Source organism: Cydia splendana, chromosome 8 (assembly GCF_910591565.1).
Source record: "Cydia splendana chromosome 8, ilCydSple1.2, whole genome shotgun sequence".
Classification (NCBI taxonomy): Eukaryota; Metazoa; Arthropoda; class Insecta; order Lepidoptera; family Tortricidae; genus Cydia; species Cydia splendana.
The window spans coordinates 8681888-8707682 of NC_085967.1; the positions used below are offsets into that span (position 1 = coordinate 8681888).

Here is a 25795-nt window from a genome sequence, read left to right on the forward strand (position 1 = left end):
CACCTTATAACAGCTTATACTCGTAGTATAGACGGCAGACATGTTATTATGAATAAGTTGATTTTGTACTGAAAAGGGCAGTATTAGTGCTCTAAATCATGTAAATAGGCTTTTAGTCCAGCTTATTTCCCGCTAAAACATGTAAAGAGTTCCCTAACAAATTCCAAAAGTATGGTCTCAGGAAAGGAAGAAAGTATGGGAAAGAAAAAAAACAGAAGGGGAAGCCACTTGTCAAATGGTTGCTTCGTCCCCTTTCCCCCACTTTTGTGTCCAGGATTCAGAGAACTACTTAATACCTGCAAATGAAGTAAGTTACAATGATGACAATTTTTCATTAGAAAAATTATTGTTATTAGGGCGAGCGAAGCGAACCCTATCACTACTTATTCGACAAACTATGCATTCTTGTGGTACACTTTACGGAAAAACTACTGCACTGTTAGGTTTGAGATTTAACATAGTAATTTAAATTCATGTCTAGATGTGTTATCAAACATAAAAAAATCACTTTATAAACCTAAAACATAAAATAAAGTAATAACACTTTGTATTACTACTAGCGCCATCTGTTGGCAAAATAATGAATTAAAATTCGTGCTAATGTTAATTATTTATTTCTCTAACAGATGGCGTTAGTAGTAAATAAATAAATAAATATTGGACATTCTTATACAAATTGACTAAGCACCACAATAAGTTCAAGAAGGGTTGTGTTGTGGGTACGCAGATAACGATACCTATGTGGTGTTTTCAATTTTAATAATGTCGATGGCGCTTACGCCATTAACAACGATGAATACAAAAGTGGGTTAAAATTTTGGATTCAGACCCACCTCGCTTCCCTTGGTTTGATTCCCAATTTAGCAATTAAGTTTATATCAATACCTACTAGAACAATCAATCTTGCTGTATATTCACTGCGGAGGTGAACTCGTATGTTTTGTGACGCTGATAAACTGATCAGTCATGTTGTGTTAGCAAACTTAAATCGGGTATTTTCAGTTCGAGAAACAGTTTTAGTGTTACTATTGCTTGGAACTGCTAAAATTATAAATAAAGATAAGCATATTAAAACAAACTTCAGTGACTTAGGGCCGACACAGACGGACTACAACCAGACTGCAACTTGTATGGGTACTGCATGCCAATTGCAACGTCGGCGTGAAGTTCAACAAAATGACCCATAACCCTGCCAGTACTCAGTGGAACTCAGGTTTGGTGCAACAAAGGCACTTTATGTTTTGATCATCCGACTCATCTTAATGAGCACTTAGGAGAGTAGTACCCAAGATAGAGCTGATGCCGAACCCTGGCAGTAGCTACCTAGTGGAGCTCGGGTTTGGTGCAACATATATATACACACGCTGTTTTGGATATCCGACTCGTCATGATGATCACTGGGTAGACCAGTACCCAAGGTAGCTGATGCTGAACCCTGACATTACCTAGTGGAGCTCGGGTTTTATACAACATAGGCAGACTCTGTTTTGGTCCTGCAACTCTTCTTGATGAGTACTTAGGAAAGTTAGTACCCAAGATAGAGCTGATGCTGAACCCTGGCTGTACCTAGTGGAACTCAGGTTTGGTACAACACAGGCACACGCTGTTTTAGTCACTCGACACGTCTCGATGAGCACTTGGAAGAGCAGTACCCAAGATAGAGCTGATGCTGAACCTTGGCTGTACCTAGTGGGACTCAGGTTTGATGCCACATAGACACACGCTGTTTTGGACATCTGACTCGTCATGATGAGCACTTGGGAGAGCAGTACCCAACATAGAGCTGATGCTGAACCCTGGCAGTACTTAGTGGAACTCAGGTTTGATGCAACATAGGCACAGGCTGTTTTGGTCATCCGACTCGTCTTGATGAGCACTTAGGAGAGTAGTAGCCAAGATAAAGCTGATGCTGAACCCTGGCTGTACCTAGTGGAACTCAGGTTTGGTGAAAAATAGGCACACGCTGTTTTGGTCATCCGACTCGTCTTGATGAGCACTTAGGAGATTAGCACCCAAGATAGAGCTGATGCTGAACCCTGGCTGTACCTAGTGGAACTCAGGTTTGGTGCAACATAGGCACACGCTTTTTTGGTCATCTGACACGTCTTAATGAGCACTTAGAAGAGCAGTACCCAAGATAGAGCTGATGCTGAACCCTGACTGTACCTAGTGGAACTGTTTGTGTCTGTGTTTATGTGCGGAGCAGCGTGATTACTGCCAGTAGGTGTCCAGACGGGATAGTTTTTCGCTCAATTGTGTGGTGTGGACGCAATAATAAATTCAAGGACATTGGCTCGCTGACCCAACATTATGTAGGAAAGCCAGTTGGCTTCCGTACAAAAAGTACTGGGCGACTGTGTAGGGTGTAATAAGCGCTTATGAAATTGTATATGTGTGGATGATATTGGCAATTTGATTTTGTCGTCTGGACACGCTTTTAATGGACAAAGTAAAAGCTGTAACAGACAGGCGTACTGGACAGCAACCGGGGTCCGGTTAGTATATATCTTTCTTGCTCTCACTTATAGCTGCGTTCTTAACGGACTTATTACGTACCCACTCGACCGAACATGAAACAAGCCTCGGAAATTCAAACTGATCTACAGCCAATATTAATGAATATTACGTAAACATTCAGGTATTATACAAATAGATTTAGATTATGCTACCTACGCCTTGTCGCCTTAATTCAGCTTTAAGATTAAACCAGTAGTGTAAGGCAAATTAAAATAAATTAGGTAGCCGCTTTAATTAATTATCATTAAATAGGCAAGTTCGTATTTACAATTAGTAAATAAGCTTACAATTTTATATAATTAAGTAAACGAATATTTATTGAAATTGTTATGCATTTATCTATCATAAATATCGAACTTATATAGTTTAAAAATTGTTATTTTTAAAACATCTAATACCTAACCGTTAATTCTACGAGGGTAAAGTGGAAAATAAACACTAACGACTAAACCATACTCAAGTTAGATCTAGGTACGTCTTCCTTTAGAAGACTCGCGGCGCGATTCGGGAAATGAATTAGAGATTCACTAGATATGAAATAGTAAAGATATGTGACGTTCCACGGCAAAAGGTACCTTATGGCGGCTGGCGCTTACGCTATTATTAACGCCGCTCCAATATTCAGCCGGGGCAATGGTACCTTTTGCCGTGGAACGTCACATATCTTTACTACTTCATATCTAGTGAATCTCTAATCGAATCTCATTTCATACCTACGTTTCTTTATTTGTTAAGCGGCCATACTTCCTCGTATGCCACGCAAGCTTTCACAGTTGAAAAAGCCAATTGTAGAAGACAAAGATAAGCTTTACAGTCTCTGTATTACAATGGTACAATAGTTATTGTGATACAAATGTGAAAAGTCCGCAATTCCAAACGAATTTCGAAATTACACACACGAAATGTTTCTCACAACCTAACTACCTATATCAATCAAATATGTTAAGCTAAGCCAAGACTAAGTAAATAACTTTATCAATAGGATAAAAATCAAAGTCAGTAAATATTTAGTGATCAGGTCTCTTTAAAAAATATATATAAAATATAGTTTTTTAGAGGATCCATTTGTTTGTATGGCATTGGTTTGTGTGTTTATAATATGTATTTATTCATATCCAATTCATAAAACACTAATGGATTTTTTATTGGTGTATCTACTCGTACGTATCATAAATGATCTTAACCATCGATGCCATGAAGGCATCGTTTTAATAATATTTCCATTGCAAAATGTTCTAATGTTGCACATTTGGCCACACGCGTCGGCGCCCGCGGCGGGTTGCAGGTTCAATCCCGCTCAATGCACATTGTGCGCATTATTCATGGATAGCCCTTTCAATTGAACATTAATGCTTATTCCAATCGAAGATTGTATTCAAACAAAAAGCTTTCAGCGCGGTTTTGCATGGGCGAGTATGTATACCTACATTTATACAGGCTGACTTTAAAATACGTGTTGGTATACAAAGTAAGTAGGTAATTTTCGACAGAGGGGAACGCCCGTTAATGGCTACTCCGTTTGGTTATATCCTCTAAGTGCTACATGCATACTTAACCCAAAGAGTATAGTAAGTATACCTAACCTAAAAGGCTGTCAAAGACACTTTTTGACATGTGAAGTTTTCTTTATAAAAGTAGGAATTTTTATAGAAGAAAGTTTTTAATTTTTTTTACTAGAAATGATATTTAACAAAAACGGGTTCCGCATCAACACAATTGATTCTATAAAAAGGCAACATTTCTTTCAAACGTGTTTAATTAGAAGTAGGTAATTAAATAAAGACTCGGCAAGCGGTGACAAATAGGTGTCAAGATGGCACGAGAAGTCGGCGCCCTGCGGCGAGGACTGACAGCTAGCTAGGAGAAGGAATATTCGAATAACGTAAATGTGGAATTTTTTATACGGTGTTCGAGTCGCTTATATTATGGGATAGCGTAGAAAATACAATTATAAGTTTAGTTTCAGGTGCTTTGTGTGGCTGATCGTGATGTCCTTTGCTTGTTAGCGTTAGTGGTAAGACACCTCCTTAAGTTTTTTTTTTGCTAACAGATATCCATAGTTATGAGTTAAACTTGCATCCCCAAATGAATAAATATTAATTTTCAATTAAGTACAATCAACTTTGGAAAAACCTGACCTTGTAACAAACTCGAATCCTTTATGCAGCAGTGAGCAGACAGATCTATCTGCAACTGACTGGATAATAAAATATCTTTGAAGTTTATCACTTTAACAATAACAGCAAAAATACTCAGAAAATTATTGTAAAATATCTACTTTCTTGGCGTCATTATGCATAAAACTTGGACATTACAATATCTCGAATGGACACTGGCGCGCGCGTGACGAATGCATTTCGCGCCTCTCATCGACCACAATGGCTCGAATCGATGATCGGCATTACCGATTTCGTCATTCGATATTCGTTCCGATATAATTTCTCGATGTCGTGCCTGGAACATCGGAATTGTGGAAAGCTTAGCGGCTTTAGCGGAATCTAGATTAACATTACCCTTTTCATACATTTTATATAGAGCCGTTCTTAGGTACCGTTCCTTATCATAACACACTTAGGTATTTAGGAAAATTAGGTATATTACAGGCCCAGTAAAAGTAACATAAATAGATAAGTAACGACACATTCACAGTTCGTTACTGATATATAAACAGATATAAGATGACGGTACTTACTAAGATCTTCATGTCCTTATGATCCGCGGACACGGTGTCGATACTAACCTGAGAACAGAAAATTACAGTTAGATTTATGCAAAGAGAATCCTTTAAATTATTAGAGCAAACAATCAAGACTCCTAAGTATTAAATCTTTTTGTCACAGATTCACGGATTGCAGTTCGCATGGATCATTTTTATCTTATATATAGGCATTAACTATTCATGACCATCTTAGATACATTGATTACCTATAGATGATTATTTTAACTTACTAAAATGACAAATGTATGTAAAAGCAGTCCATTATTAAATGTTTTTATTTGAAAAGGCTGCTTATAGATCTCATAGAACATGAACTTGCTATAGCTACTAATAGTTGTTTTAAAAACAATCCCCATCAAAACAACACATTTCCCATCGTCCATTCCGAAAAAACAGAAAACTAATTAGAAAGTCCCTAAAAAAGACCTATCATAAGTCGGCGTACACACTGAGCGAATTTAATTTGGAGCGTTTTTAATTATGGCGGGAGATTCGTTCGCTGGCTGGTTTCGGCGCCGCGGCGGCCGCCCTGTAATTATGGGCCGGTAATTGCGAGCGCTCGGCGCGTCCAGTGTATCCTAGCCGAGCAACTGAAACTAGGCGGCTTTGGATTTTAACAGTGTAAGGTCTTTTATGGTGCGCAAATTTGCCAGGGTGCAACTGGTTTTCAGCATATACATAAATAGTCGTCATTATATTTTTATGTCTTTATTATATTCGACATACTGCACACAACTGGATTGAGCATATTTTTTTCATCAATACTTTCTGTGTGTATTAGGAAGCCAAATAAGTGCTTTTCTGAATATTTACTGCGTATGCATACAAACTTAGCCACAACTTTAAACATTGTAACTTATCTAACGCATACTTGTAGACCGGAAAACATGCTCTTCATATCATTACGTGCCTCATATTTTTCATAGTTTAAAAGCGAATGATTAAAAATGTTACGCAAATGCTAATGTGTGCGCTTAATTCTGCTAGTGTATTTACCTTTGCTCATGATTACATTTTCGATATTTTAATCTACCCTCATAATATAACACCAACTAGGCCCTTCATCCAAAGCAAGAGTAAATTGCATAAGCAATCGACACTCGAACAATACTCACATACCGGATACAATTATCATGATACGGACCTAATGCAATAAGTTTAGGATAATAGCACTTCTAATGTATTATAATTGCCTTTTAGGTAATATTATGCACTCGGCCACTGCTTTCTAATACTATTTAAAAGGATTGTGTTTAATAACGATGACTGGCCGGATTGATCTAAAAAATATTTTAAGTATACATTATAATAATTACAGATTAGGCCGATGACTAATATGCACTACTGATGCACCTATCTACTGTTTGGATACGTTTTTTGTTGGTTAGTTTTATTTTCACCTGCTAAAGCGTTACTTCCCGAATACTTAGGTTAAGTAATTGAACAAAAGCTCAACTAAATAAATGTTTATCACGATTTCGTGTGAGCATAAACAAGTATAGAAATATACAATATGACAATATGCATAAAAGTTACATACCTAGTAACTAGAATAAGAACTAATAAGTTTATTTACACACAAAAATAATAACTACAAAAAATTAAGGACGCAATGTTAACTAAACTACCTACCTGGAGAAAATATCTCGGTACGTTGTGAAATATAATGTTGTTTATTGAATATTATGCATAGAAGAGACACATAACTATCAGGCAAGTACCATAAATAATGCATCGTTTATGTATACCTATCACTAAAATTTATCCCCACTTTTTAAGTTCGCGTTTTGTAGGTTAAGATTTTTTTTGCATTTTTTTTTACAAACCCCGTATCTTCAATTCGCTTTTATTAAATATAGCTACATTACCTACCTTTACGATGATAGGAGCAAAGTAGATGCTATTTCAGCGCGTGTTCTTAATTCACTGTAGGTATAAAATTCTCGAAATACAGGTATTTTTTTATTTTCTCGCCGCTTTTTCTGATTCTCTGCGAATTCCAACACTAAAAATTTACTCTCGATTTGCTTTGACTAATAAGGAAACACGATAGTGCAGGTGCAGCAGGTACCAGTCTTTGTACTGTTATGAGACGATTGCACGTCGGATCTAACTTATAAAGTTCACTGATTTTCCCCAAACCTACAATTGTCAATATACAACAATGTTGACAGTTCGAAATGTAAGTGCTAACCGGAAATGTAAAGATGGCCATAAAGATAAATCTGTCGGTTTACATGTGAAGCACGATGCACATTTGTTGCCACTATCACTGCATGATATGAACTCAGGCTATAATAATTGTGTCACTACACGTGTAAATTAGCTGGGGCTTCTAATAGTTGAATAGTTAGTTTATAATTATAGCCCCGTTTCTTCAATTTTTGGCACGACATTTATAAGTCGCTTTTTAGGGTTCCGTACCCAAAAGGTAAAACGGGACCCTATTACTAAGACTTCGCTGTCCGTCCGTCCGTCCGTCCGTCTGTCACCAGGCTGTATGTATCTCACGAACCGTGATAGCTAGACAGTTGAAATTTTCACAGATGATGTATTTCTGTTGCCGCTATAACAACAAATACTAAAAACAGAATAAAATAAAGATTTAAATGGGGCTCCCATACAACAAACGTGATTTTTGACCAAAGTTAAGCAACGTCGGGCGTGGTCAGTACTTGGATGGGTGACCGTTTTTTTTTGCATTTTTTCCCCGTTTTTTTTTTCATTATGTTACGGAAACCTTCGTGCGCGAGTCCGACTCGCACTGGCCCGGTTTTTTTTATTTATAGCTACATTACCTACCTTTACGATGATATGAGCAAAGTACTTAGATTTTGTTTCAGCGCGTGTTCTTAAATCGCAACGTAAGAATTCACTGTCTAAAATTCTCGAATCATGGGTATTTTATTATTTTCTTCTTCTTGTCCTTATTAGTCAGTGCAAGTTGAGAGTAAATTTATAGTGTTGCAATTCGCAGAGAATCAGAAAAAGCGGCGTAGGTACTGATTCTCTGCGAATTGCAACACTAGAAATTTACTCTCAACTTGCACTGTCTAATAAGGACACACGATAGTCCAGGTGCAATAGGTACCATTCTTGCACTATTATGAAACGATTGCACGACGTATTTAACTTATAAAATGCGCGTGTTTTCCTCAAGTATTTCCTCAAAACCTACAACAGCTGTCAATTTGCAACAATGTTGACAGTTCGAAATGTAAGTGCGAACCGGAAATGTACAGATGGCCATAAAGATAAATCTGCCGGTTTACAGTACACGTGAAGCGCGGTGCACATTTGTTGCCGCTATCACTGCATCTCTGTGATATGAACTCGGGCTGCAATAATTGTGTCACTACACGTGTAAATTAAGAGTACCTATGATTTGTTTAACACTTTCGAGTAAACCAGTACGAGCTTTTTTCACTCATGCGAAAGTACTCTTTAAATCAGGATGGATACGGTTTAAAATTAAATTAAGGTCTGTTTTGTTGGTGTGGGTGACCAGTACAACGTTTCTGGACACCGGCATAGCGGTGACGCCAATAGCACTGAGCAAAAACGAATTCATATAAACTATACATAACTGGTATTGAAGAAAATAATTAAAATTGTTTTACTTAAAAAACCAAAATGTTTAAAATACATACATCTACTTTGTTAAACATACATGTTTACCTGCCTCGAATTATATTATTTAGGGCTAGTTATTTCGTTTGCAAAAAGTTTAACTTTTCATTCAAATAAAAGCCAACGATTTTCTCAATTTAGGTATTAATTAATAGTACAATAACATCACACGAACATTATACAAATGTAAATATAAAATGTAGCAGTTTACTACTCACTGAATATCAACTACTTAATTGTTATTAAAGTACACAGAAGCACATAGAAACGAGTGAATTATAAGTAGGTAGGTACCTATTATTTATTCTAATCAATATCACCTTTCAACAAAATAGGAGATTATTTCAAAGAAATGCTAGATTAGCAGTATGGCTGGAGTCGGACAAAGGAAGAAACGGCGCGATCGCATTGTAGACCGCGGGAGGTGTTTGTACGGTAATCACACCAATTAAATATTTTTATTCCGTACTGCTTTGTGCCTTTGTAGGCATTTCCACGGCCGTCTTTTGTTTGGAGGCAGGGAAGTGACACGGCAGTTTTTTGGACGTTTTTGTTAGCTTTTGCTTTTAACTGTTAATTAGTATGCTGCTATTATTTTAAGGGGTGAAATTAAAAATAGTAAATATTAAAATTAGTATACAAGATTAAAAAGTTAATTAGATGAAAATTATATCAAAAATATTCGTTGTCATAAACCATAAATAGACCTTTACATATAATTATTATTATGTTTAATATGATATAAATCTCATTACTTGAATGTACAAGTCTGATGTTTATTCTGCGTAAATCAATAATATAAAAATAAAATTTGTCGTGTCGAAACGTAAACCTATCTAATCATAAATAAAATTAAAAAAAATATTTAGATGGAAATGATTAGTAGGTACAGATCTTAATAAAATACTTTTATAATAAACACACAAGAACTGAATAAAAACTGTCTTTATGCAAATAATTTCATAGATTTATTAAAACGCTGCAGCGCAGCTTAAATTCAAATTCTTAAATAAAATAAAAATCCTACCAACTCTAAAAATGGCAATTTATGTACTTTCCCAAGCTTCATAATATAAAAAATAAAGCATATTCTCCTAATTGGATTCCAATAAGCTCACTGAATAAAATCAAAATAAGAAACACCTTTCGTAAACAAAGTCTTCTATGATTTAAAAGCGTTACCTCATTGAAATAATGATTACTCCCATTATGGTTCACGGGGTGCTCCCCATGCTGTTGATAATACGCACAATGCATATCGGCCCATCAGAGTTTCCACAAAGATGACGTCACATCACACGCGAAAATCCCAAGAAAATTTCGGAGCAATTATCTTAACGGATTGATGCGGCGAACGAATCTCGCCTACTAATTGTAGGATTCGGATTTTGGTGTTGCGCGGAGCTGCGTCTCGCTTGCACATCGTGCGTCTCGGTCGGGCCGCGTGGCCCCTCTACGTGTTTGTTTACGCGGGGCGGGCCGTAGGGCGGCCGACGCTGAGGGCGGAGGCTACGATAATGCGATTTTTGAATTGAATCACAGTTTTGAAGCCTTTCAGTTGGTCCTTAGCATAGATTTTGTTATTTAAAAAACTTGACCCCCTTTATTGTGGCATGTTTTAAAAGCACCTTTTTTGCTTTGTGTTATTCTAACTCAGTGCACAATGCATTTGTTAATACAAATAAAGTAAAAATAAATCTTATTTTTAAATACAATTTCCTGCCTATCCAATAGATCGATGTTTTTACTGGTTTTTACCAGGTTGTACTTTACGTACTTTTATATCCAAAACACTTCCAATCCTGTTACCTATCTCAGTAAATCTAGCCTTCTGAAGTAATCTTCTTCCTCGCGCTGTCCCGGCATTTTTTGCCACAGCTCATGGGAGCCTGCGGTCCGCTTGGCAACCTAGCCTAGCCTAGTAACCTTCTGAAGTAATAAGACAGCTAATTTCCTCTAGTTTTAAAAACTCTGACGAAGCAAGACTACCAGAAACCCATGTTGTGGCAAATAAATTATACCTACTGACACAAAATGCGACCATAAAGATTTTTTGAACGGTTTTCACCATGAAGAAAAAACATGATAAGTGTTCACGTGCGTTTAAAACTTTAATGAAGGGTTAAAAAAAGAAAAATTCCTCGAGCACGAATTTGGGCGGAAAACTAGTAATTAAAATGAATAATACTCCGATATCATAAATCATGAAAGCCACGTGGAAAGAACATGATTTATCGTTTCACTCGACAAACGAGGAAATGTTATTATTTGTGTTCTGTAAGTAGGTGAATAAAGGAAAAAGTGAAGCTGGTTCAAATGTTTAACCAAAAAAAATTACATATCGTGTAAGTATGTAGGTAGGTACTATGATTGATTGTTAGTAGCACACATAACTTCACAAGTCTGCTTACGATTTGACGTACATTCATCTATGTACTCTATCCACTTTTTCTTGAATGTTCCTGTGGCAAACATCAAAATCGTTTTGAGATTCGGATTCGGACGGAAATGAAAGAGATTTGTTTGTTTGTACAAAACTGAATTTTAGCAAACAATGACAATATTATATTGTAATTAAACAAGTACGAGGGACGTAGTTAATTAATTAATAATACTCGCATAGTGTCAAAGATATCTACTTACTATGCAAATATGCCTTTGCACGTGTCGAATACAGCTACCGTCTCGCATGATTTACCTTAATTTTGATCATAAGCAATTACTTTTAGTTCAGATATAATGAATGTACGTTTTTTCAGATTCATAGGTAATAAATGTTTCCGGTTCATAATAAAGAATATCGGGATCGTTTCCCTCGCGACTATTATAAAAATTGGTCCATTTTTTATCGTCCCCAATCTGTGCGGGGGCGGATACGGCTCGTATGACAGGATACACTTTCCTCCACTATTTCTGCTTCCAATTCTAAATTGTGATATGTACCATGGACCTACAAGGCTTATACTACTATATAGATTGAAACAGTTGTACTGATATCACGCGAAATCTACTCGTGTTCGTAACAGATGCGCCTTTGATTTGTATTAACGGAGTACAAATTGCTTTTAATAGAAGACGTCATTAAATTACATGTAATGTACTGTTACATGTAAAATGAATTATGAGATTTTGCTTCTATTTTTACCCGACTACGGCAAAACAAAGAAGGGTTATGATTTTAACCGGTATGTATGTAGGTATGTGCATCCGTTCCCATCCCTCATACTTAAAACAAATATCATTACAGTAACAAAGTCTCGAGTTTACCTACTAATGAATTACCTACAGTAAACTTTTTCTTTCGGCAACCATTACAATTTCTGTACATAATGTGTTTATTAAGTCACGGTAACCATGACGAATCATTACGAATAAGAACGTGCTGGAGATTTTTCTCCCAGCCGCCTACGGACTAAACCCCTCCACCCTGTAAAGTGTTTTGTTGCCAGAAACTCGGTGCTAATACTAGTTCCAGTGGCTTTATCCCTCTAAGCTTGCCCAAAGTCACATAATTAAAAAGTAAATAGCCTCTCGCGCGTAGACTAAAGTTGCCGTAGATGTCTCCAGCGATAGGGGAGTATTTTGTATGGATTATAGAATAACATGCGCAAATGATAGTGATTACATTGCCGTGGGTGCCGCGCGTGCGTCGTAATTATTGTAATCTCGCGCACGCTGCGCCGGCGCGGCCCTCTTACTACTGTTACTCTATTGTTCCTGTTAACACTTATTCACAAAGCTTTCAACGAGGTTTGGGAATATGGAGCTGAATGAGCCGCCGCTGGGGTTTTCAGAGCTTACGTCGTTGTGGGTATTGCGTCACGTGTTGCTATATAGAAACTAGTATACAGTTTGACTTTGTTATGTTGGACAATACTCTGAAAGAATAAATGAATATGTAGATTATGTAGGTACTACAACTTGTACTATGGGGCCAAACTAACAAATTATGTTTGTTTACCTACTTTAGTTATGGCCCCATTGTGAAAACTGCTCAGTGTGACATCTCAGCGTAACGTTAGACATAACGAATTCACCCTATATAGTATAGTAATTGTGTTTAACAGTACTTAACTAGATGCTATTTCAGAAGTTTTAGTTATATATCCGTATGTCTTGACTGACGCATCAACTCAGAACCAAAAGTACAAAAGCTACTTAGAAAGTTGAAATTTCCACTTCAACTTACTTTTTACGAGTGCTTGTCTGAAAGTTGTTTGCTGCTCCAGAACTGCAGATAAAATAACATTCGCTGACAATAATTTGTGAAGTTGAGTTTGTTCATTAATACCTACACAGAAAAATGCTAAATAACAAAATTAAGGTAAGGTGGGGTAAGACTAACATAGTTTATTTTGCTCGGGGCAAGACAAACAGTATGAGGATTCCATACAATTGATAGTCTTATCCCGGTGATAGTCTTACCCCACCTTACCTTATACGTATTAATTTGTTTTTTTAGAATTCTAATTGTTTCACTAATGACAAGCGTCACAGTCACAGTTCCTGGCAAGCTCGTGCACAAAGCGACGCACGCGCATCTGGCGCACCGCCCTCCGCCCAGCCTCGCAACTGCCATGCAAAAACCTTTATCCTACGATCTACAATGACCCATCGCCAACAAACTGCATATGCACATATGACTTTGTTTTCGTTTTTTACTCTTGTTTAGATTCATGGAGCCTTAAAAAAACAAATGCATTCAATATTCAATTCTAACACTGTTTTATTTGGATTCAAATTGAACGCAGTTTTTATATACGTTTCACTTTTATGTTTTTAAGGTGCGTTACATTATTTTAATTATTCTTTGTTGTTATTGATGGAATGGATTAGGGTGGGCGTGGCAAAATTGGAGAGTTTTTGTGAATATAATATTTGTTTCGACATGTTAAGTTACGGCGTCTATAATCATATACAATGCTAATTGTATACATATACCTAACCAGCTAACAACTGAAAGTATCTACACCAATTCTGAGATGAATCCCCATACATTTTTGACATTTAATCGTGGATAAAGTAGAAAAGTAGCATTACTGTTATATTTAATAACAAGGTACCGTTAAAAAAAAACTTAATACTTTTTAGTTGTTTACTCTTTGGAGACTGACTATTAAAACAGAGGTATCATCCTTACAGCGGTAGCTGCTATTGCGACTAGGGTTGCCAACCGTACTATATTATATAGTATTGTACTATATTTTGGCTCTCTGTACTATATACTTTTGGAAAAATACTATATAATATACAGGGTGTCCCAAACTTATGGGACATGAAGGGGAAGTACCTTAAATATCGTAGATAGTGTATTTTGCTCAAAGAAGACTTTATGTTATTTTTAAAAGTTAGTAATTCTGCATTCATAGATTTTCTAAAAATTACTTGCTTTGTCTGGTAATCGAACCGACTCAAATGTCAAAAAAAAAATCACCCTAGTTTTATGATGCCAATCGAAAGAATAGCTAAAAAAATAATAACTCTGCTTAAGTAACATTGTATTTTAAAAGAAAGGAACAACGTGAAATTAATCATTTTAATTAAATTAAAAACATACATGAAACTGCCGTAGTCAATTAAGTGGGTATTTTTTTGTAAATTAATTAATTAAATGCTCAAAATGTGATCCCTCTTGTCTTACGCAAATCGCCAATATTTTAATGAGTCCGCTGCCTGTTGATTTTCTTATCATTTTATGGTGAAATATTTCTTCTTTTGGGGATACGTGAAAGATATGCTATACAAAAAGCGATACGAGAACGTGGACGAGTTGCAAGCAGAATTGTGCCATATCACATCGAGTGTTCACCATAAATTTCATGACAAAGATCACTTTATTTCATAAAAATAGGTATAACCTCTATGTTTGTCGTTAACATACTCTATAAATACTAACGTAGTGGGTAGAGCTTACTGGTTCGAAAGGGTGCGTCCGGTTGCAATATTACACCAACTTCCACTTCATTCACGCACAAGCACAATAAAGTTTCGGATTACCATTCCTTATGCAAAAGGTGCAATAAGTTCTTGAACTATTATCACAGAAAATGGCATTTTTGAATTTTAAAATTCAATGCACCGAAAAGCGCAATGAGTGACACTGCTATACAAGATTGAGATATGACGAGTTATAGAATCGGACGATTATATTAAAGCAAAATATTGTGATCTGGATGGAATTCGATTTTATCGAACCGTAGATAATCTCCGGCGATACACTTAGGTACTGGCTACCTAAACGTCCAATATTCATTCAAAACACGTGTGATCTTTCGGGCGTATTGTTGTCATGGATTCCGCTTAGCCCCATTCAGATCTTTGTCAACGGTTAGATATTTGACGACCGTTTCCTATGCAAAATCTCTTGTAATCCCGGAATAAAGATATCCATCAGATATCCATCTGAATGCTTCCGCCGAGAATGGGACGACGGACAATAACGCGTCGAACACGAGATGTTCACTTGACGGGGATATTGAAACGTCATCCTGAGTGTTTACAAGCATAATGGGATTAAGAGTTAAGAGCGATTGTGTTTTGAAATATTGCAGTTTATTGTTGCACTACTTGCTTACAGAACCGTGAGATTATTTAAGCTGGGATTTGCATGCAATTACATTTATTTAAGTAAATTTACCTAAGTATTGCAATAATTTGCTCTAGACGAGAACTGAAATTAGCAAATTAGTCTACAACGCTGACCTATTCAAAGTAGGTAAGTTCGTTTAGTGATGCAATACATAAAACGTTTACAAAGTATTATTAACTAATATTTGTATTGTCTGGATGAGGTTACTTATATGAAACACAAACACATTCTTAAATAAGTGTCCGTGAGTTCAGCCAGTAGAGTTTTTGAAAAATCGTAACGCTTTTTTAAATCATAATACAAAAATATGAATAGCAATCTTGACGCTTTTTAAAAAAAAATCATGAATTCGTAACCGATTAAACAAATTTACCCTATAGAAAAAAGTCGCGAACATAGTAGGTCTAAACTATATAACACACACCTTTAAAAATGTGTAACAATTTTTCCACAAAAACTAGAAATGTTAAAATTGCTTTAAAAAATATTTTTGATCGAGCCCGAATCGATATTTTAATAACATTTAATAACAATGATATTCGCGATCCCGGGCACGCGCGCTCGGCTGTCCGCTCGGTGCTTAGCGAACTGCGACCTGAACTGTACTTACCTACTTACTGATCTCACGGCGCCTTAATTAGATTCAGTCTTCATATGACTTTACCGTTGAGGTGAAAATATGATCCTAAATGAGTTGCATAAAGAAAGACTACAGATGTACTATTTGCGGAAAGTTTCCAATAACTTGGAAAAGTTCTCGGATATTTTGGAAAACTTCACAAGATATAAAGGAAGCAACTTGCACATCTGTAAGAAGACTACGCAAATAAACATGATCTATATGTATTTTGAATAAGTATGGAACCAGAATTAAGAATAAGACGTAGATACTGGGGTAAAAGGAGGCATGCCATCTTAGGTAGGTATATCATAAAATGCATTTATGTATCGTTTGCGTGTGCAGCGCCGGGCGCACTCGACTCGACGAGCGTAGCGCACATGACAGCGAGCGCGCCGCGACGTGCCAAACAACAAAATAAACCAGCCAACCCGTGTAATAATGGTGTTTCCACCCTGTAACAATAACTACATAATAGTCGAGAGCTTTTACGAGCTTTTGTGAGGTTGTCGAAGCTTCCACTTGGCATTTTTTGTGTTGGCCTCCGCGCGGAGCTTTCGCACTATATTTTATGATTGTAAACTTGTATTTATTGAATAGTTAGACATATGTATACTCCCGTTTTTGAAAGTATTAAAAAGGATTGGCCCTTAAAATGATTCTTTTTTGTGGCTTGTTCGTATGTCTGCTTCAACGTTTACCCTTGCAAATGGATATCTTCGGTGTAGATGACGGATCATAATTCATTTATCGAGTAATAGCTTAGTTTTAATTCAATGGTGTAGGTGTAACAACTTGACATCCCACCGTGGCCCGAGACAGTGACAAACAACCCGAGCCATATAAGAGCACACTTCATAAAAGCGCTCAATATGAGACCACGGGTCGTATCCGCACGCGTGATTAATTCAACCAATATATAAGGGAAAGATAAACTGGACCATTAAAGATGTAATAGCGGTTACCGAGGGAAAAAATAAATTGAATTATTAAGTGCTTACGTTATCAAATACGAAAAGTAAAAGAAAGCATTTACTTTGCTCCTCTCCAAGTTTTATGCTAATAGTAAGTACTTATATCCAAGACAAGGAATTCACATGAAGTCGTTCACTTATTTATGAGATCCTACATGTAAAATAAATAACAAAATGACAAAAACGTAGCTGTAAAATAAAACCCATCATATTGATTCGAATAATATAGGCGAGTGGAAGACAGAGGGCACGTCGCGGCGAGCATGGCGCGCTGTGTAGATAAAATTAGCGGCCATTAAACCGCGCAACACTCGAAAGACTTTATTAATTTACCGCAACGAACTACGCCTCCAAATACCCAAGATGGCCTAGCGATAGATTTATTAATTATTAAGCATTATGGTCCCATATCGTTCCCGGACCATGTATTAATTATAAAATGTGCTCAATATCGGAGTTGGAGATTGCAACAGGGCTGTGTTGCGGCAGTAAACGAATATACTTTTATCAATTTCTTTACATGGAAAGTTTTCCTGCCCCCCTATGTTTGCACGCATGTACCGGAGTCGTAAACACCATTTTATAACTGATATCTATACTTAAAGGAGTTTTATTGCTTTCCATCAGCTTAACCGAGTAACCAAAGCGGAGGTGAAGCAGAATTTCACAACTAAGTTAATTTCCAATATAAAGAATACCATTAAGGTAAATTTAGGACGTTTAAACTTTAAAGAAGAGCACGACGGCGGGTGTTGGGTGAGGGGAAGGAGGGGGTCGATAGCCGCAATAAATCAAGATATTATCTGCGCGCGAGCATTACGTTGTACAACCTCGCCGATACTAAAGGGTGAGTCGCCGGCCCTGACGGATATATGGACGTGAGCCTTATGCTGTAGGTACTTGCGTGTGCGTCCATGAATTTCAAGTACTAAAATAACAAAGGCGAAGTTTAGCCATTTCTTGGAATTATCAGAATCTAAATACATTTGTTATGAATGCTGGTGTCCAAATTAATCATAAACTTGCACCCAAACGTATATTTAAAAGATTTAAAACCATATATCCCAATTTCGAGATCTAAAAGAAATAGTCAATGATGCTACAAACTATAATTACATACTGCAGCTTATAATTTCGTAGCCATTCATTAAAATTCAACTAAAGACGAACAAAGTTCACAGGAACACAAATCAAATGCAACTCGCCGATGGCCGGTGGCTCCATAAATCAGGGGCGCGCTTAGGCCTTCTTAGCTTTTCTAGATAGAGATTTATCCCGTAATAACATGTTGTTTTTCAGTAAATCAACCGCCGAATTATCCGGTAGAGGAGGCATGATTAATCGATGGGCTGCCGGGGTAATGGCGCTGCCCGGAGTCGCGAATAGATCGCTCTACATAGTCAACCGCCAGCCCTATGTCAAGTTGAAGGTCGATAGACAAGTGTTCTGGAAAACACGACTTAGTACCTACATATTTTGCTAAATTGGAATTGGGTTTCTACTTAACTTTATCTGTATTTCATGAAATTAAATTTATTGCAAAAACCTTTTCTGTTTACTAATCCAAATATTAATACGTACGTTAACTTTAATCGAATGAAAAAACATTCTGTTACCTTCAAATAAATTGAGTTTCTTTTGGGTGCTATAGATACAGATGCAATCGTAAATTTATCGGAATTCTACAACAAACATGATGTTTTGGCAGTATGAATAAACAACAAATATTGTATAATTCATGTGGATTTAATTTCGTTCCGCCCATTGTCAGTTTCCAATGGCGATTGTGTAAATACAACTGTAAGCATATGAAAATACAATTAAACAGGTTCTAACAGACGAATAAGTATCCGAGGCAGAAATGATCAAAATAAGTGAGCCCTGGGAAAGCTTCGGCGGCCATCTCCCCGCGCAGTCGATATCGCCAGAAGAATGCAATTATATTAAAACGAGCCTTTGCCCATTCAGCGCTCAGTCGACATGATCTCATCGCGCTGTAACTGCTCAACGATTAACTTTAATTAAACGCTATCTTTAATTAAAATTACACGCGCCTGACCATATTTCATATAAGTAAATAAAATACTTTTGTAGTGCATCTAGGAAGTCTTTATTAAGATTGCGATTGCAAAGAGGCGGGGTAGGCCACTTGTTCGAGAATTTGAATAATTGGTGTATTACAAGTTCACGTTATTAAGTTAGAGCCAAATAATACAGGCATTCCATCATTGAATTACAATGTATTGTGAAGCGGGTAGCTGTATGTGTTTGCCAACTATTAGTGCCAAAAAACGCGTCTAATGTTGTGTTTAGTTTAGTCGAGAGGCCGAGCATAAATAATAAGACAGCTTAAGTGTTTCAAAAGTTCTTTACATTTTTTCTTCACTTACCAAAATTACCAGTAGTGCTTCCCAAGTGTTACATATAATATGAACCTACATACCTTAAATCCTTTACCTATGCACATCAAAAGGAAACCAAGTTTATGGTACACTACTCTACCTAGTAACCTACCTACCCCTACCTACTAGTTCAAAAAATATTCCTCAATTAGATGAGAAATCCGCAGAGATTGCAAGTGGCCGGAAAGGTGCGGAGAATGCAGACCGCGAGCCAGCGTCCGAAGGGCGTCCGAGTGCCGAAGTTTGCATACACTGCGTATCGGCCATATTTCAACCGTAATGATAGCGAGCGAGCGTGATAATAATTGTTATTACTATGATCCACATCTGCTATTATTTTATAATTGAGGGCTTTTGCGTGAAACCCTGCAATTATAAGAACAGCCTCAAGCAACGTGCAACGAGGTGCGCGCGTTTTTGCCTCCTTCCCTAAATTATGATATATTTACTAAAATTCGTTCCCGCCGCATTCGTTGGATAAATCTTGACCGCTAATACGATAAGGGAAATTTATTCTCATTTAAGGCTATCCTTTTGCAATTTAAATTATGAGGTGGCAATCGTTTGCCTTGGAAACATTTTGATGATGGATTCACTCAAAAATTAGATTCATTTTATGGTAATTTCTATTTAATCAAAATATAAATTGTGTGATATCTATGTATACCTAAATATGTATATACATATTATCTTATTTGCTGATATTTAATAGATTAGCCGTTCGCTCAGCCTTCAAAAGTTTAATCGGCCAAAATCTACACCGTCTTCCTCTTCTTTCCCTTTGAAGGTCTGAGAATGGAGAGTTCATTATTTATTAGGAATATTAGTCAATTTTTATTTAGTCGAAAAAAGCGGGCAGCGACGGCGGGACGGGCCCGCTGCAATTAAGTGCGGCAACCCTGTAATTATGGACAGTAAATTTCTGGATGCAGCCTGGACGCGTCGGCGGGTACCTCTATCTGCCGCGAGAGGATTAGCTCACCCGTTGGACGCTTTTAACTTTTAGATTAAGCTCAAGAAATTAGCATTCCTGATTATTGTTGTCTTAGTTTTTGGATGTGGTGCCAAATTTGGCTGCATGGTACCTAATATGAAGCAGCAGCAAGATATCAGTCAGCAATTTCTATTATAAATATACTTGGTCAAGCAGATCTTGTCAGTAGAAAAAGGCGCGAAATTCAAATTTTCTATGAGACGATATCCCTTCGCGCCTACATTTTTCAAATTTGCCGCCTTTTTCTACTGACAAGATCTGCTTGACCAAGTATACTTTTTCATCGTTTTCTTTAAATAATGCAACCAACTTTAAATGCTATTACATTCTTTTTTATATTTTCTTTGAACAAACGACTGGGCGTGATTATTTTGATTCGTACAATAAATGAGTGACGTAAACAAAACAAGTAAAATACCTAAATATAAGAAAAACAAAAACTTTGACACGACAAATGATTCCCTACACAACTACTAAACTTTTTATAAAAATAATGAGGAGAATTTTAATTTTCACATTAGCATTAATTTTACAGCTATCATTCGTAGACATATAATGAAACAAAGGCTCCCCTATCATGGAATACGTAACCGTTAAAATGTCGAAAACTTCTTGTAGTGGACTTGTCCGGAAAAAACTAAGGTTAATTACATGAGGGCTCTATCGCGACCGCATCGCTGCCTTCTAATTGTCTCTCCTATTTAAATAATTTTGGGGACTAGTCGTTTGATATTCATATACGTTAAGTTTTCTTGCTTTTATGTATATTAACCGTATTTTTATTATTAAACTCGATTTCCGTGATCAGTTTGACATATTACCTACTTAGGTACATATTCTTCGATAATTTGTACGTTGTCTAGAAAATGTCGATATGGCTATAACTATGTCGTATTAAAATATTTAATGTGGTAAGTAATGAAATCTTTACTGTTTTAAATGAAGATACTTTGTAAAGAGAGATAACCTCTACAATGATTTACTGGATATTCTTTCGTTAGATCAAGTGCAGAAAATATTAATGCATGAAACTACGAGCACTATAAGGGGGCGTTATCAATACGTAATAAATAGCTCGTCAGAAAAGTTTCACGTCGATATTCATAACAGGAAATGGGTAGATAGTTCATATCTACGCTGAAGCGTGTCGATCTCTGACCCTCATTCATTCACAATTAGGCTCATGTCGTGACACACAGCGTGTCGCTGTCGAGATTTGGTCACAATGGCCTTCCCGCCATGATTCGGCGGAATGTCGAACCATTCATACGTACACACGTGCCTCTAACTAGGTGCTTACACATGCATGTGGCACAAGTGGTCTTGTTCGTCAATTACAGACAAGGTGATCAAGGCAGAAACTCACTTTCTCTCTGTTCTGTTGGTATTACGAGTAGGAACAGTTGAAAGAAATGTCTTATGTCCTTTTTCTAACGATTTTGGCTACGTTTCACCTAATTAAATAGCACTTTGCTCTCGAAGCAAGCGCCCTTACTAAGTAATTCTAGTTAGGGCTAACAATCGTTTGACGAGCAGCAATTTTTGTTGCTCTTTTGTTATTTGTGTTTTAATTCTTTATATTAAATTTAAGTAATGTGTTTCTACCAAAAGACCAAGTGAGCTCTAAAACTTAGTCAGTTCTAGTTTAGTTTGTTTCTGATTTTCTATCATTTTAAATATCAAAACAACGCGAGGTATTAATCGAATGAACACCTATATGTTCTGAAAATACCTTGTACCTATTACACAACGCTTAACATAAATCAGATATTTCATAACCAACAATCGCCCGTATAAAAGAGAATCATTTTATTTCATCAATAAAATAAATCGTGTCAGAGCAATGGACTTTCCAAAAAGAAGAGAGGGCCGGGCCGGGCCGGCTGCGCCAATGGCGACCTGCGACCTGCTATTTGCATACAATGCGCGTGGGCGCAGGACGCATTCCCGCGCGTGCGCTAGAGCAGCCTACAAATGCTACATGCCTGTGTTGAACGTCACGCATGCATTTCATTTACGAAGGTCCGTTAGTAAAAATGACAGATTAGTAATGATCTGGGCTTGGGCTGTTTTGGCTTAGTCAAATTGCAATTCGAAGGGGTTATGGCGAGCCACTTATGAACATTTTGCAATTGATTTAAAATTGTAGGTACCGTACCCGGTTCACTTACGTGAAACGAATTAAGTATATAGAATGCAAGCCCACAGCGACACACTCACATACATTCGATTTCTCTGGAATGCGATTTAACCTACGTTTTGCTGGTTTACTTTTAGTCATAATGTTAATTTGAGCACCCAAAATTTTTACTCACCATTTATATAAAATAGTAATTAATCTAGGTGACTGGTGGAAGACATGCTAAAAGAGATTCGGAAAGAGAACCTGAGAATTAGGTACTCAGTCAAATCAGAACAGAGAGCCCTCTGGCGCAGACATACAAGGAGATCCGACTCCAGCTAAACTGGGAAGAAGGATATTAGGCAATCTTGGAAGTAATACGCTCAATCGTGACGTTTAATATCAGGTTAAATTTCCTTATGATCTAGTCAAAGTAACTAACACCTAAATGAAGTATTAGCCAATTCGTAGGAAATCCCTGCGATTTAGGTACCATTTGAGTATATAGTTATTAAAGTTAGTAACTGACCAAGGCAGGGCATCGAGGCTGTGATTATTTAATGGAGTGATTTGGTTAAGTACAGGAATTACGGCATCTACTCTTCTTAATAGTAGGTAGATTATACCTACCTATATAATTTCTTAATATTGCAGAATGTGACTAGTATTCAGTAACAACCAGTAAAACCAATGTTATTATATGACATTAATTAGATTTCTTATTGACCCCATCACCCCATGGTCCATGTACACCTACTAATATAAATCTAATAATACAAATAGTAGGTTAAATAGGCGCGTCGCCATGGCGCACTCTTTTTAACAAGCTTCTATTAAGTCGACCTGTATGTAACTATGTAATGGAATCTAAGGTAACTAATTTAACCATCTTCCAAGGATCGTAGCGTCATGAAAATTGGCAGCTGTATGTAGTTCTGATGACAATACAATAATATGGTAAAGTCGAACTGATCTGATGATGGAGACAGGAGGTGGCCATAGGAACTCTGTGATGAAACAACGCAACCTAATTGTGTTAGGGGTTTTTAGAATTGTCTCGATGAGTATTAGTTGTCTGTCGTAAGAAAAGTACAGTCAGCGATAAAAGCTTGTACCAAAAATAAAATTTATGCCAAAAACTTATTATGTACTTAAATCTGAATCAAAAATGTACCCACGACTAAATATTTAACTATTAATTTCCTTATCTCAGGCCACTTAACATTGCAAACCATAATTTAGATTCGATGGTTAATTTATTGGCATAGTACCGACATTTAGGTATACCTACGTATTTTATTTATAATAACGTTTTATGAAATGAATGTAACCTACGAGTATCAACTGCGTTTTACGTCCATGTAATTCACCCCGAATGTCAGTATCGGGCATTTCCAGCCAGGGCCGGACTGCATTGCAGACTGCAGTTGCCCGCGAGATTTATTACGTAAGAGGTCTCCCTCGACGCTCGCATCGAATCACGCGCATTGATTAATGTGCCGCCTGATCTATTTACCGACCATGTGACTGCTTCAGTTGAGGTTTTGTTTTACAAAGTAAACATTAATTTCATTTGGTGGCTTAATAAAACCAAAAAAAACTAAGAATAGGATAGTTGAAATTCACATTATTATATTGTAATAAAAGATCCAAAATGTAAATGATAGAAACTAGTAAGACCTTAGGAGTTAGCGACGATACGTAATGTAACTTTTTGCGGTAATTGATATGCTAAATTAATTTTAGGGATTTGCTCACATACGAGTATTTATAGTCACTACAGGTGGCATGGTTTGTAGAGCGAAAGTCTCAATTTTTAAGAACTGAAAATGTATAGCTAGTATGATTAAAAAAAATTAAAGTTAGTGTGATAGCAACTCGGTTATTTTAATCTCTAATTTTAATTGTTGTTCGATGTATGTATATGCCTACCTAATAAATAAATCAAATATATGTACATATATACAAATAAATATCAATACTCACTCGCATAATAGCAAACATTGAGTCATGCAAATAAATAATGAAAACAGGACCAAAATAAACTTGCATAATTCATTTGGCCCATAAACACCAAGTTAAATCAGCGCTGTAGATTAAAGTACTGATTAAGGGAAATTTCCCATGGTCCTCTCATGCCCTCACGGGGTAGCTAAACTACCCTAAAAGTGCCCCACACAGTCGGGGTACTTTGGGTTGTTGGGGTTCGGGACACGGTTCGCGAATTGACCGCATTACGAGCGCGACAAAGCTGGGAGCTCCCCTAGGACCATTTATCAAATGATCATTTGATTTTCTTGTGTTTGATCACTGAGCACATTAGAAGTTGCGATGGAGCGCGGGTGCAAATTTGGTAGCTTCACTTTTGTTTATTTAATATTTTTTTATGTGAATTAACTTTGGTAATTCCAGAGATAGAAAATTCAAATTGGCATTGAACATATTGTTGAACAATATCAACTTATGGTATCTATATATATGTAGTAGAACATTTTTTAAATACTTACTACTGAATTTTATTTTTGTTTTACGTGTAACATACCTGTGCAAATAATCATAATTTACCTATAAAACCTATAAAGGTCTAAAATTGGAATCACTTTAGGTTGGCAGTGTAAAGGCTCTTAATGAAGAGTAACGGAAACAGAATAATATATAATTGTGTTAAACTCATTGACGTTGCATTCCAAGCAGTCAATTCAAGTTCAGCCAGAATTGAACCTCAACCGATCGGCCTGCCAACCACCGCACCCAGGAACCCAATCCGCTCGTCGACTTCCGCGCACCCTCGCCCTCAGTTAGGATACGTCTTATAAAATACGATCTGTTTTGATTGTGGCCTGGGGCACAAATCAATTAGGCCCCTCGGCCCCCCGCCGCGCCGAACCAGTGGCTCGTTTTATGACACATCTCACAACCGACGATTCATTAACATTCAGTTTATCACGACCAATTGACGCTAACCGATTTATGGACTTAATCATATTGATTGGTTATTTTAGCTTAATTATTTGATTACCTAACCTAAAGATTAATAAAGTTTTGGACTTAAAGCTGTCGCTCGAGATTCACAGCTCTGTTTTAAGAAAATTATGGTACAGAGAAAATTATTAATTTCGCTGATACCTACAATACTTATTTTTATCTCCGGTGGAATTTGAACAAGATATTTTAAAGACATTAAGCAGTTTGTTTCAAAACCAACCATCAAATTATAAAGTGACAACAC

The 25795-nt window shown here is 36.8% G+C and overlaps 1 protein-coding gene across 3 annotated transcripts in view; it reads right to left on the reverse strand.

Moving 5' to 3' along the window:
- Nucleotides 1–25795, reverse strand: part of LOC134792791 (transcription factor Sp9) — a 102420-nt gene that overhangs the window by 41420 nt on the left and 35205 nt on the right. The window contains exon 2 of one of the 3 annotated variants that reach the window (XM_063764134.1): nucleotides 5210–5257. The exons of 1 other annotated variant lie outside the window; for it this stretch is intronic. In XM_063764134.1, coding sequence (XP_063620204.1) covers nucleotides 5210–5257 — 48 coding nt within the window. Of the gene's footprint in view, nucleotides 1–5209; nucleotides 5258–10048; nucleotides 10419–25795 lie in introns of those variants that run through there. One more of the 3 variants, XM_063764135.1, reaches the window with a different exon arrangement.